The sequence below is a fragment of the Neopelma chrysocephalum genome, unplaced genomic scaffold (genome assembly GCF_003984885.1).
Source record: "Neopelma chrysocephalum unplaced genomic scaffold, ASM398488v2 Primary Assembly neopelma1_25, whole genome shotgun sequence".
NCBI lineage: Eukaryota > Metazoa > Chordata > Aves > Passeriformes > Pipridae > Neopelma > Neopelma chrysocephalum.
The window spans coordinates 15,346,152-15,358,968 of NW_020897694.1; the positions used below are offsets into that span (position 1 = coordinate 15,346,152).

The 12,817-nt window shown below is 40.5% G+C and overlaps 1 protein-coding gene across 12 annotated transcripts in view; it reads left to right on the forward strand.

Annotated features, from left to right (window-relative positions):
- LMO7 (LIM domain 7) overlaps nucleotides 1-12,817 on the forward strand; it is a 134,147-nt gene continuing 121,330 nt past the window's right edge. For 4 of the 12 annotated variants that reach the window (XM_027674560.1, XM_027674561.1, XM_027674563.1 and 1 more), the window contains exon 1: nucleotides 4-195. In XM_027674560.1, coding sequence (XP_027530361.1) covers nucleotides 127-195 — 69 coding nt within the window. In that variant the 5' untranslated portion in view covers nucleotides 4-126. Of the gene's footprint in view, nucleotides 196-12,817 lie in introns of all 12 variants that reach the window. The other 8 variants (XM_027674556.1, XM_027674557.1, XM_027674562.1 and 5 more) reach the window with 4 other exon arrangements.

Here is a 12,817-nt window from a genome sequence, read left to right on the forward strand (position 1 = left end):
GGGGAGGAGGTGGAGGGGGAGGAGACGGCGCGGGGAGCGTTAAAAGGAGGCAGCCGAATGACAGCGGCCGCTCCCCGTGCCCCTGCCCCGTGAGGACCGGCCGCCCCTGCTCGCTCACTGCTGGACATGGACGGGAGAGAGGACGCGGAGTGCGACTGCCAGGTGGCGTTCGCCGAAGCCCAGCGATGGGTAGAGGTGAGGCGGCTCTCGGTCCTGCTGTGTGCCAGCCCCTCGTCACCCTGGTTCCCTCCCGTGCCCCCTCCCCGAGGCCGGGGTCCCGCCGCGCTCCCCGCTCCCGCCGGGCTGCCCCACCGTCGGGCAGCAGCTCCGGGGATGCGGCCCCAAACTTTGCTTCTTTGTCAGCAGCTGTGGGCTGCTATTTTTAGAAGGTATCGTGGCAGCTTGCAGAGATCTGTCTGTGCAGCATCGCCACCGCCCCCTCCTCTGAATCCAAATTAAAGGCTGGCTTGGCTGTCCGCCTGTCATTAAGGCTTATAATTTCTTGCCATCTTGTAAATTACTTCTATAGCGCTTGCTCCGAGACAGTCTGAATTAAAGGCACTCCTTCCTGTCACGAAAGAATTCAGGACAGAGAGCAACCTGAAATTAATACTCATTTTCTTCTCTCCTATTTTTAAACATGAGTGTCTGACTGCGCACAGCGCTTGATGTAAATATGTGTGTTTCTGTATCGTTACACCGAGTCACACCGGTGCGGTACGTGCTAATGCCTGAAGAGCGAGGTTGTTCCTAGGTGTACCCAAGTGTGGTCAGGCAGCGTGTGGCTGAGCCAGCTGGGCTCCTGGCGTGGAAGCTGAGAAATGTTAGGAATACTGAACGGCCTTACTTAAGAGTCGTGGTGTGCTTTTAAAGAGGAGCTTTAAAGTGCTGGTTTATATGTATTTTAACGTATTAAGCTTATTTCTATGTGCCTGTTAACTTGAGATGAAACTTACGATGTCAGAAGCGCTATCCCAGTAACTTTCGAAGGAGTATATATTCAAAAAAGAATGTTTGTTACTTTTTATCTCTCATCTTGTCAAGACCTGAGTCCCACCTTGTTTCCTCTGTAAAACAATGACATCTAGTGCATAAAATCTATTGAGAATTTTAAACTGAGAGCACCAAAGGCAAGGGTATCACAAATGACCTCCACAAGTGTCACTTTTGTAAGTGTGATTTGTGAATGTAGGTAATTAAAGCAGTCCTGGCTTCCCCATGTGTCAATTTTATAAGTTTAGGTAATTAAAGCGTTCCTCTCATGTATACCTTTCTTGCATTGGTTTTTGTAAACTGGCAAAGCTTACTTTAAATAGTTTCATTAAGGTGATGTAATGTCATCTTTGAAAATCCTATTTTAAGGGTTTGGTGATTTGTTTTAATTATTATTAAATTTCACATGAAATTTATGGTTGTACCATTCCTACAAAAGGTTCTCTCTTTGCCTTCCAGTAGCACGTGGGAGCACTAGCAAAGCAATGTGAGTGTGGATTGTGCTGTTTGTGTGGAAGAAAACAACAAATGCTTAGCTTCCTGCCTTCCTCATCTAGTTTGTGTGACTATCCTTTGATATGTGAAAGCTGTTCTCATTTTAAATGAACTTTTAAACTTGGAGAAACATTTTATTGTAAAGCGAGTAACTTGAAAACCTGAAAGTATTGGTAAACAAGATGTTAGGAATTCTATAAAGTTAAAGGAAAATGTAAATATTTATTTCCCTATGAAATGAGGCTTGTATTTCAGAAGTACCAGTGTGTTTCTCTACTCTTTACATCCAGATGGATTAAAAAGCCAAGACTAACCATTTCTGTTGTTGTATGAGAAGAGTAATGATATTTTTAGGGTAATGAGACCTGTCACAAGGTTCTGTGAGTCTTGGTGAAACAAAGTGGTATATACATGATAGAGAGTGAAACTTGGTGAGTCCTAATGATTAAACAATTAGTTTTGAAGATGAGGCAGATTTCCAAATATTTATGAACTTGAAGTTCTAATGTTTTGGTAAGGTTTTGTGTGTCAGCTTCTCCCTAACATTAGAGGAAGATGAAAGCATACATACACTAGCTACTATGTGTTTAAGAGAACAAGCCAAAATCTCTGTGTAAACTGTTACTCTTTCCCTTTGCTAATGAAATCTGTGTTAACATATTTCTGTATTTCAGTACTGAACTTTTTGGACTCTGGGACTTAAAAAAACCTCAGAAGACCTGAGCTCAAACCTTGAAGCTGAGGGCTTTTTGCAATGGGAATGAGCAGCTGTATATGTCAGATCTCCGGGGTAGTCAAAAACCCACCCCAAAACATCAAAAATTTTCACCCCATGTGTTCTTGAAGGTCTTTGTGAGAGAAAATTGTGTCCTGGTCAGGTCCCTCTTCTGCCTGTTCCCAGCTGAATTCTCCATGCTGTAAGGCAGCCACTTGCTGGTGGGAGCTGAAACATTTGTTCCTAGTTGTGATGCTAGTCTTATGCTACAAAAACTGAAAAAACCCCCCCACAAACCCCAAACCAGCCAGCCAACCAAAAAAAAGAAAAACAAACAAACAAAAATCCCCACAAACCCCAAACAAACAAAAAACTCCCTCTCCCCCCCAAAAAACTAAACCCTCAAACAACCCAAAGCCAAAAAGCCCAACAGCTTGATTAAGAGTAATAAAACCAAAAAATTGTATCTGATATGTGGTGATAGTTAATGAAAGATGTTGTTCTTTAATTCAGATTCACGTTGGGGCATAGTTTATGATAATGCGGACAAGGCAGGCCTGTAGTATTCACAGTGCAGAGACCTCTTCAAATGTAGTCCCCAACCTCTCGTGTTTTGTGCTTTGGGAAGAGAGATGATGTTGCTTGTCTCAGTTACACTCCTAAAGTCACTTTGGGAGGCCTGTCTGTTGAGGTCATCTACTTATTTAGGGGAAAGAATAGTCATTTTCTGTGCAAAACTCAGGCTCTTCTCACATGTCGTTTATCCAGAACCCAGCACTGGTTAGTGAGGTTGGGTCCTTGCATCTGAGACTTTTGGAGCCTTCTGAGCTCTCCCTGGAGCAACTGGTGCTGGTCAAACTCACTTGCAGGCCAGCCTTCACTTGGCACCTCAGCTGGGCAGATGGTGCATGCTGAGACCAGAATAAACACTGGTACACCACAACTTAGAAATAGCTTCTCAAAAAAGAAGAAAGAGGAGAGACCTCATTACAGTCTACAACTTCCTAATGAGGGGAAGAAGAGGGGCAGGCACTGATCTCTTGTCTCTGGTGACCAGTGATGGGACCCGAGGGAATGGCATGGAACTGTGTCAGAGGAGGTTTCAATTAGATATTAGAAATAGGTTCTTTACCCAGAGGGTGGTTGGGCACTGGAGAGGCTCCCCAGGGAAGTGGTCACAGCACCAAGCTTGGCAAAGGTCAAGAAGTATTTGGACAATACTCTCAGGCACATGATGTGATTCTTGAGGTGTCCTGTGCAGGGCCAGGAGTTGGACTCAATGATCCTTGTGGGTCCCTTCCAGCTCAGGATTTTCTATGATTCTGTGAAAGGTAGAGCTGTTTGCCAAACCTAGAAATAGCTGGGTTAAAATTGTTTTACTGTGTGCTGTTCCATATTATAACTTAAGCAAGCCAAAAGCTGTTCCTCCAAACCAAAGCATTCTTCCCCCAGCTATTAAATATCCCAGACTGCCGACTCTGTTTTCGTGCCTCAAGATGTGGGAGGGCAGTCTGCCGCTCCCTCTCTGCAGTCCTCCACCAAGTTCACCCTTCTGAATGAAAGGGAGGCATAGTTCCTCTCCCCCAAAACACATTTCACCATTTTAGGAGTGATGCCTCTTGAAGAGTTCTAAAGAAAAGAAATGTGTGCTGTTTTCTTGTAAAACATCTGAGCTTTTGATTCCTATTCTGTGTCTTAAATGAACCCTAATTTTCAGGTAAATGTCTATGGTTTGAAATTGTTTGCTAAAGCAACTTGAAACCTGACACACAAAGTCTGTAAATCTTTAGTTAAAGTGCCCTGAGGCAAATAACGCTTGATTTTTTTTTTTCCCCTGAAGTACTCAAATGTACAGATCCAGTCTGAGGGAGGGTGGCCAGCAAGCGTGTGCCTGAATGAATTGTTGGAGTGAAGCAGCAGAACCATAGGAAAGCATGTGAAGCAACCTTGAGAAATGCACTGAAGTGAAAAATGGGTGTTGGGCCAAGTAACCCTTGCAAACTCTTACAGCTCTTCTTGTGAGCTGAATTTATTTCCCTAGTAACTCATATAAAGTTCTTAAAGTTAGATGTTCTGAGAGCTACTAATTTTGCGAGATACTGTTGTCAAGAGCATCAGTCTCACAGTCAGAATCAGGACCTTGTAGTCCTGGGATTGCTCCTCATGCAGAGAGACTGCAGCAGAAGTCCTTCCTGATGCTAACACTACCCAGCATTGATGGAGAGAGGTGTTTCACCATGAGGATTTCTGTAGCAAGATAAGGTTTTTATAATTTTCAAGAAGTGGCATTAGAGGAAGAAAGCACAGCTTGTATGGACAACAACTAAAGATACCTCCGCTGCTCCTGTCTGTCATGACCATTAAATAGGTACTGAAAAAGCCTAATTTTTCTGAATGCTGTTGTGTGTGCTGACAACTGCATGCATTATTGCTTTAAAGTGTGCTTTTCAGAGTCCAAAACTACCTTCCTTATAATTTAAATGTATCTGTTACCTTTTGAATGTTGGAAGATTATTTGGGGGCTTTTGTTTTTTTTTCTTTTTCCAAGAAACCCCAAATTTATGTATATATGCACACCCCTCCTCCCTCCTCCTGACGCTCACACCTGCTCAGAAGATTGAAAAAACAGATTTGCAGAGTAACTTGGTAGAAAGAGTCTGCTTGAGGTAAAACTTGAGAGCCAGGACAACTTGGTGAAATCTTTTAGTTTGAACCAACAGTACAGCAATCAAATCCAGTGAATGGTCTGACATGTGGTCACCAAATGTTTCTGTTTGTTGAAGCTGTTTGAAGTCTGCATTTCTACTGTATATTTTTATGGCTTCTGCAAATGCAGCAAGAGGTCTAGCAGTTATGTTTACCCTGTATTTGCATAGAGATCTTACCTCAGTGATTATTTTGTTTTGTTTTCCCCCCAAGCATGAATCTAATGCATACAGTCTGGTATGCCAGATGGGAGGAATAACTGTAGAGATAGAGGACTAATCTTACTGTTCAAATCCTCTTCTCATAGGTACCTTTATTTAAGTTGAACTAATCATTATGAAAATGTTTTTCTCAGTTCTGGGGAATGTATTCTTGATTAATGTGTAGAGAGCCAGTCAATGTCCTTGAATAGTGTCAGAATGAAAGATGTGTGAACGAAAAGGGAAAATCTATATATTTTATTGTCTAAACTATGTTTAATACTGGGTAATTCTGTCAAGTCATAAAACCTGGGTGGGCTGGTTTCTGGAGAACATCTTACAGTACAGCTGCCGAAGCCCTGGCTCACATCTACATAAGGGATGTATTTAATCCTCCTTTAGGTGGATGCATCAATATTTCATTATTATGTCTAGAGTCTTGGCAATGAGCATTGCATGGGATAAATCTAAGTGTATCCAATTAATATATAAATATGAATCGATACATAAATATACATTCTGCTAAGTAAATACTGCGTGAGTTTAAATCCTAGAAATAATGTTCTCTCCACTGCCTGCAGACTATGAAAGTGCTATGGTAAAATGTCATATAATAGATCTAGCAACAATGTTTTAGAGGGAGAGGGTGACAGTAATACTGTTTGATCTGGCTGAACATTATTCTCTCTGTTACTTTATTGTCCCCTTGCTTCCAGGCCTCAGGAAAGATATCTATAATGTGTTTGAGAGAAAAATGGGACTAATTTTTGCTTGAGAGTAAAATCTATTTTCTGGTTTCTGCAAGGTGGGTTTATATATTTTCAAGTCTATATTTGGAAATTCTTAGGGTGAATCAAAAGTCTGTCTTCACACAGTCCTCTTCCCACAGTATGTGATGGGCATGCATAGCTCTGAGCTGAGTTCATAGTGTAGTTTCCTTTATGGACAGTTTCTCTTTGTACTTTTGAGCGTTGTTTTAAAACTTTGCATGAAAGCAGCATCTGCAGGCACTTTTAGAGGAAGAATTAACTTGTTGACTATAGAAATGGGTATGTTTTCTATACTGGGGAAATGCATTGCCGCTTACAGGGATCTACAGAAAATTCTGACCAGACTTTTGTGTTCTTCTGTTCTGTATTTTGTGGTTACCAACTACAGTTAGTTCTGGTGTTACTTTTGTTCTTTTTCTCCTGTCTTTTTGTGTGTTTGTTTTTTGAACTGTGTCCTGATCCTTTCTGCAGTTTTGTGAGGTCATGCATTTTTTTTCTGCCCATAATTTAGGGAGAAGGTGAGATGATACTGATTTCCACATTTAGCATATTTTGCTCTGGCCCCCCACTCCTGCCCCATTACCAAGAGCTCACTTTTAGCACCTTTTCTTTGTCAGGCACTTTTTTTTTGGTCCAAACTTTTAAGTTTTTAATGAGCACTTGTGTATAGTACATTAGATGGTGACCTTGCTGAGCTTTGGAAAACACTTGGGTTTTATTGTGTTGTAAGAACCAGATAGATTCCAGCTGTTTCTTGTACCTACCACTCCTCCGCTTTAAAGTTCCTTTATCCACTCCTGCAGGACATTTTTAAAGAAACAAAACAAAACCCAACCTTTTTTGCTTAACAAGGCTAATATAACTTAACTATCATTTTTTTAAATGGGCTTTCCAGCTACAGCAGTTTAATGAAAAACAGCATGTGCTCTCAGACCCAGTGTACTAGAAATGAGTCTGCTGGTCTAAGGTGTGCTTGACACACCTCACTTATTATCCGAATTACCTTAGGGGGAGTGTTTTGAGTTTTGCTGTATTTCGCATATCTGAATACTGTCAATCCAAGTAAAAATCTAACTTTAAAGGAATGTAGTGAATAAGCTACTTTAAAATAGGTTTTGTGGTTTTTCATGTTGTGAGCTGCTGCATAAAGTTGTATATTTAGCTTTTATGAATAGTGTTTAATTTTTATTTTTCCAATGAAAGAAAGATGTATGGATCTGACTCGCATCGTGCTAGCTTCCAATTGGATACTTAGCTGTAAAGCTTTCATTTGTGTTATATTGAATAGAGAAATCCAATTTCAACAGTGTTTTCCATTCATAGTACAAAACATCTGGGATTATCTTAGAAGGGCATGAAGATTATAAGACTTGCTTTATATTTTTTGCCAGTGCTGGCACACGTTGTGCAAATGTTGGCACATTTTTTTGGTACCAGCTCATGTGAAAGTTCTGGGTTTTGTTTCTGGATGTGATTCAGCTCTCAGTCATTACTATTAGGAAAGAAACATAATATACTAACTTAGGGAAATAGTTATCACTGCATTGGCCAAAAAAGTCAATCATTGTAATGTAACGCAGCATTAAAGGAGTTAGCTGAGTTGGGATCAGTTCAGCTAGCACAGACAGTGAAATCTGTTGTTTGGGCCAAGCTGTCCTCCTACGGTAGATCCCACAACAATGCCGTTTTGTGTTAGTGCTGAGATAGTATCCCAGGAAGGTGTCATTGAAACTCCTGTGCTTGGCCTGTGCTTCTCCTGCCTCCTTTTGCAGTGGCAGTGGTGTGCCTGACCCACTGGTGATTTGGCTCAGGGGGTTCATCTGATGATGGAAAATCAGCCTGTTTTGTGGTATTTGGTACTTGCCTGGCTCCAGGGAGGCAAGATGCCTCATGCCAGGGAAGAGGTGGTTTTGGTGGAGACAGCCTTTTGGTGGCAGCTCACTGTTGGGCTGCAGCTGATTAGTGGGATGAAGAGAGGCAGATACCTGAACTTAGACAAGACATCCCTTTTCCTGGAGGCTTCTTAAGTCACTTGCTTCTGCTCATTGCCTGGCTTTCTTCGTTACATGACTTGGGATCTGTTGGTAGGTGCCCAGGGTTGAGGTATAAGCTAGACACCTGGATTAAGGAGACTGGCTTCTAGCTATAAATAACTTCTTCAGGATGAATTTCATAAGGCTTAAATACAGTTGGAAATATTTTACTTAGGAACTGAGGAGTTTTCTGAGCAAAAGCATTTGAAAGTATTTGATATTCTTACACGCTGACTTCTCATATGGCAGAAGCAGTCCTTGTGTCTCACTGGAGCTATGTTGGTTGGGAGATGATCCTTCAGAGGTATTGGGACACCTGCCCCCAGATTGGGGGCAGTCCAATCCCAGATCTAATCTCCAGTGTTATTTGTAAATTCTTTCCTGGAATTACTTTATTGACCCTGCTATTTGTTATTTATTTTTTTTTTTTCCTTCAGGAAGGTATTTAAAAATCTAGCTTGTGAAGTTTGATCTGAGACTTTCCATATGTTCAAATGACTGTGTCAGCTAAAAAATCAAGATGTGATAAAGAACAGAAGCAAGTGCAGGATGTTTTCTGTTTACACTAAGGAAATGGATAAAAAACCAGCCAGTATGCCATGGGGCTCCAAAATGCTTTTTGTGCAGCTATGTCAGAATTTCAGGGTACTGGAAGTGGCAGATGGGTGTCAATTTTTGCCAGTGGTAACGTCCTAGCTTGGATCAGTCATGATAATACTGTGTCAGAGTTGCTGATGCCTCCAAAACTATGACATAAGTATACTCTTTCAGTTAGTTATTGGCTGCTTGACATTGAAGCAAGCAGGATGTTAACTTGATGATCTTAAGTGTCTTTTCCAACATTAACAATTCAGTGATTCTATGAAGCCAGATGTCAAAGTGGAAGAAAAATGAAGATCGGGGTTTGACACTACAAGGTTGGAAGGGTTTTCTTGCAACACCTGTTGCACTGCCTTGAAATGCTTCTTTGGAAACTATTTAAGATTAGGTAAAGCAGGGGGACAAAGTTAGGCATTACTTCATTTTTTGCTCTATGAAAAACCTCTTTTTTTTCCTTGTGTCACCATGCTCTGTTTACCTAAACAGTGCCACTGACAAAATGTGCCTCTTTTGATGAACCTGAACATGTTTCATTCATTTTCCTGAGTGAAAATGGGCCAGGCATTTGCTTGCAGGTTCTTTTGCCAATAGAAGAGGTTGTAACAAAATGACACTGTCTTAAGTAACTAGAAGGGTTTCACCTTTGTGTATGTGTGTGTATATATATATATATATATATATGTATAAAAATAAAATGTGTATATATATATAGATAAAGGTTGCTTGGAGTCGATTTTATTTGGACTGAATGGAAATGGAGTAAGGATGAAGGCATGAGCTCTAGGTACAGATGGATATCTTTCACAAACATTTGCCTGATGCTGTGGAGGGAAAAAAGCATCCCTGATATAATAAACATCAACTTGATGTTTATTCAGGAGGGTATTGCTTCACAGCTGTGAGTCTTATGTGTGGATGATTTTTTTCAAAGACAGATCTCCATTAAAAAGCACAGACTGGGTTGCTCACTAATGACCTAACTTTCATGTGTCTGATAAAATCCCAAAGTCCTCTGTGACGTTGGGGTAGGTCTTGCAAAGTATTCTCAGACTCCAGGAAGGTCTGCATGTTAGGTGTCATTGGATAGGGCTGGGAGCTGTGCGCTGTGGAGAAATGACAGAGAAGAGGAGCTTGGAAAGGGACGAGGACAAATGTGCACCTAGGGTTATTTGTAAATAACTACTTTTTCCTTCTTACTCAAGTGAATTTCTTACCTTGTGAGTATTTAAATTGTGACATTTAGTAGAACGCGCTGGCTTTATAAATCTGGGATTTTCTTTTGCATTTGTTTTGCATTTAGTAATTTAAAACATTGGGGGAATACCGTTGGAGACTGTTCTAAGTTTCTGAATGTATTATTACATTTATTTTAATTTTTTCACATACATATTTGTAAAATCAGTATCTCCTCTGCTTTACCTACCATGGGACATGGAAGCCTATTGTTAGACCTGACTGAAAAATGCTAGTATATGTGTGCTTATGGTTCCGTTTTTATTTTCTTCCCTTTCTTACCTCCCCAGCTAAGAACTTCTAAAATTAGTGTTTATTTTTTTATTGTGGCCACTAAAATCTTGTATCATTCAATCTTCCAGTGCAATCTTTGATCTTTCCTTCTGAAAACTGTCTCCTCTTGAAAATTATAGTAAAAAGGTGAATGTTCTTTTCCTAAACATATTTGGATATACCATAGTTAAGAAGGATAATGCTATTAAATCATGTCTGGTTCTCAGTATAACGGTGAATTTTGTCAGAACACAAAATACTTAACATGCACATTTCAGCAACAAGATTTGGTCTTTGTGTACAGGCAAGTCTCTTGGAAAAACCTTATTAACTGGTCATGGTAATAAAGCGTAAGGCTGGAACAGCAGTTTCCAGCATCCCAGTAGATGATCGGGAGGCTGGCAGTAATTTGGTTTCCTGTGTCTGGTGCATTGATGGGCTAGATGCAATCCAGCCATGCAGACTTCCAGTGGTGACTCATCTGATTATTTTTTATTTCCTCTCTGATCAGCAGAGGAGGTAGGATAGAGGAGGATGTGTCTCTGGCAGTAAAAGACATTTCTAATGTCACGCTACCTTTCCAGTATGGGCGAGTGAAATGTGGAAAGGATATTGGTGTGTCTCAGCTGTTTGTAAAGGTATGCCAGCCTTCCTCACCTCCCTTTTATTTATTTATTTATTTTTTAAAATTTCCTTAGAGTATTATCCCTAACCCAACTGTGCTGTGACTGTAGCTTGGCCACATCTTACCTTTATTTTTGCACTGTTGCGCAGTATGGGAACGGGTGAACCTTGTGCACGCTCACCCCCCACATTGCTCCTGGGGGGAGGATATGGAGAGGAAATCTGGATCTCCAGGTCCTTTTCATCTAGACCCTACCTAGCACATGTTTCTCCACTCAAGAAATGTATGTGTGGTTTTTTTTGTTTTTCTTTTTCCTGATGGTAGGGAATATGTATTCCAGTTTGGGGCAGGGGCACTCTTCTGCAGACCACTAGTGGGGGTAGATGTGATGTGCACCAATTTCACCATTTTTTTAAATCATCAGTGCATTTAAATGTTGCTTAGGTTGCACATAGTGGTTTGAATTTTTCACAGAGATGCAGATTAAGACCCCTAAGTGCTTTGACTGTGTCTGCTTGCTTTTTGTAGGCTGAGAATTGGGAGTAGTGTGACTGCTGTCAGACAGAAATCCATGCGAGCCTGTGTAGGTCTGGCAGGAATACACACAGCATTATGCAATATAAATATCCTTTGAGATTAGGTCGCTACATGTTACTTGCAGCCAGGCACAACACATCGTTTTCTTCATGTAAAGAACCTGGATATTGCTCGCTTTTTTTAATGTTTTGTGACAGAAGGGTTAAGTATGAAACTTGCTTCTGTGTAACTTCTTTTATCTGTAAGGAAGACTGTTAACCAGAGTACTAATAATACATAGGTGCCTCAACTATTGTAAAAATATAATGGCTGTTCATCTTGTCAAGAGCTTTATGGTCTTAGTTATAGAATGCAGCATCCTTACCATGAGAAGTGTCTGTTGAAGAAGCTATTCTTGAGAAAGCTGCTTTAAACCCTCTCATGTTGAGGTAGGTGTGTGAATTTCCTCTGCCCTTTTCTTTCTGGTGTTAGATGTGTAATACCGTGATATAAGAATTAAAGTCCCTGTGTAAATGCTAGTATTTTATATCCCTTTCTATCTACTTTTAAAATAGTTTTATCCTGTGATTTGGAAGGGAAATAGATAAGGTAGGGGAGATGCAGATAAAAATCCATCATGTGCTTGGGACCAGTCTGATAGACAGTATGGTGTATTGAGGATCTTTGCATGCTGTAAGGGACGCTTCAGGGATTGGATGTTATTGTAACACCAGCAGTCAAGTACCAAATACAGTTGCACATACTCCCCATGTTGTCATGTTCCTCAGCTTAGTAAGAGAAGTTTGGGTCATCTTCTCAACTTCCACAAGCAGCTCCTGTTTACTGGTTCAGTTTAAATGATTGTCTCTTTTTTTAGCATAGGCTTTATGGCCATGATGCTCTGTGGTTTTCTGCTGAGAAAAATCTGGTTTTAATATTGAATTCTGAGCTGCGGTTTTTTGGGACGTGCTCAGAAGTAGGCATGAGTTTTCAGTATGAACTAAAAGTTCAATTGTTTCCTGGATATAAGTGCCAGGACACTTTCTGTTTTACACTGAATTTGACCAGGATCTGTTGCAGTAGCTCCCAGCGGTCACTAAACTATCACCTCTGCTGTCATCATTTGATTTTGACATGGAATTAAACTGACATGTTCTGGAATATTTACATAGTTCAATACATACTTCTCTCTAACTTTTTATCATAAAAACACAGTTTTGGTGATGACGTGGAATCTTTAATGACCATCGTAAAAGTACTGTTAAGTCACAGCTGTCAGGCTGGAGCTGTGAAAAAATCTCTGAAGCAGTGGCTAGTTTCAGGGAGAGAGTTCTTCAGCAGTCAGAAAATTATACTGCTATTTTAGACCTTGAAGCCTCTTGCTTTTATTCCTGTATAGTGTCAGGGGGTGCTTGCTGATGATGCTTATTGCAGATACCACGTGCTGCAGTCTCAGACGATGGGGAAACTGCTGCATGGAGCAAATGAGCATCTCTGCATAGATTCATTACTTGAACTAAGTTACTCACATATATGCAGTCTGGAAATACTAGAAGTCTTTGATCTTTAAAACTTAATGTTTGAAAATGTAAATGATGTGCTTCTTTTGATCTGCTTCTTAAATTAAATGGTAATTGTGAAAATTACATTTGGCAGTT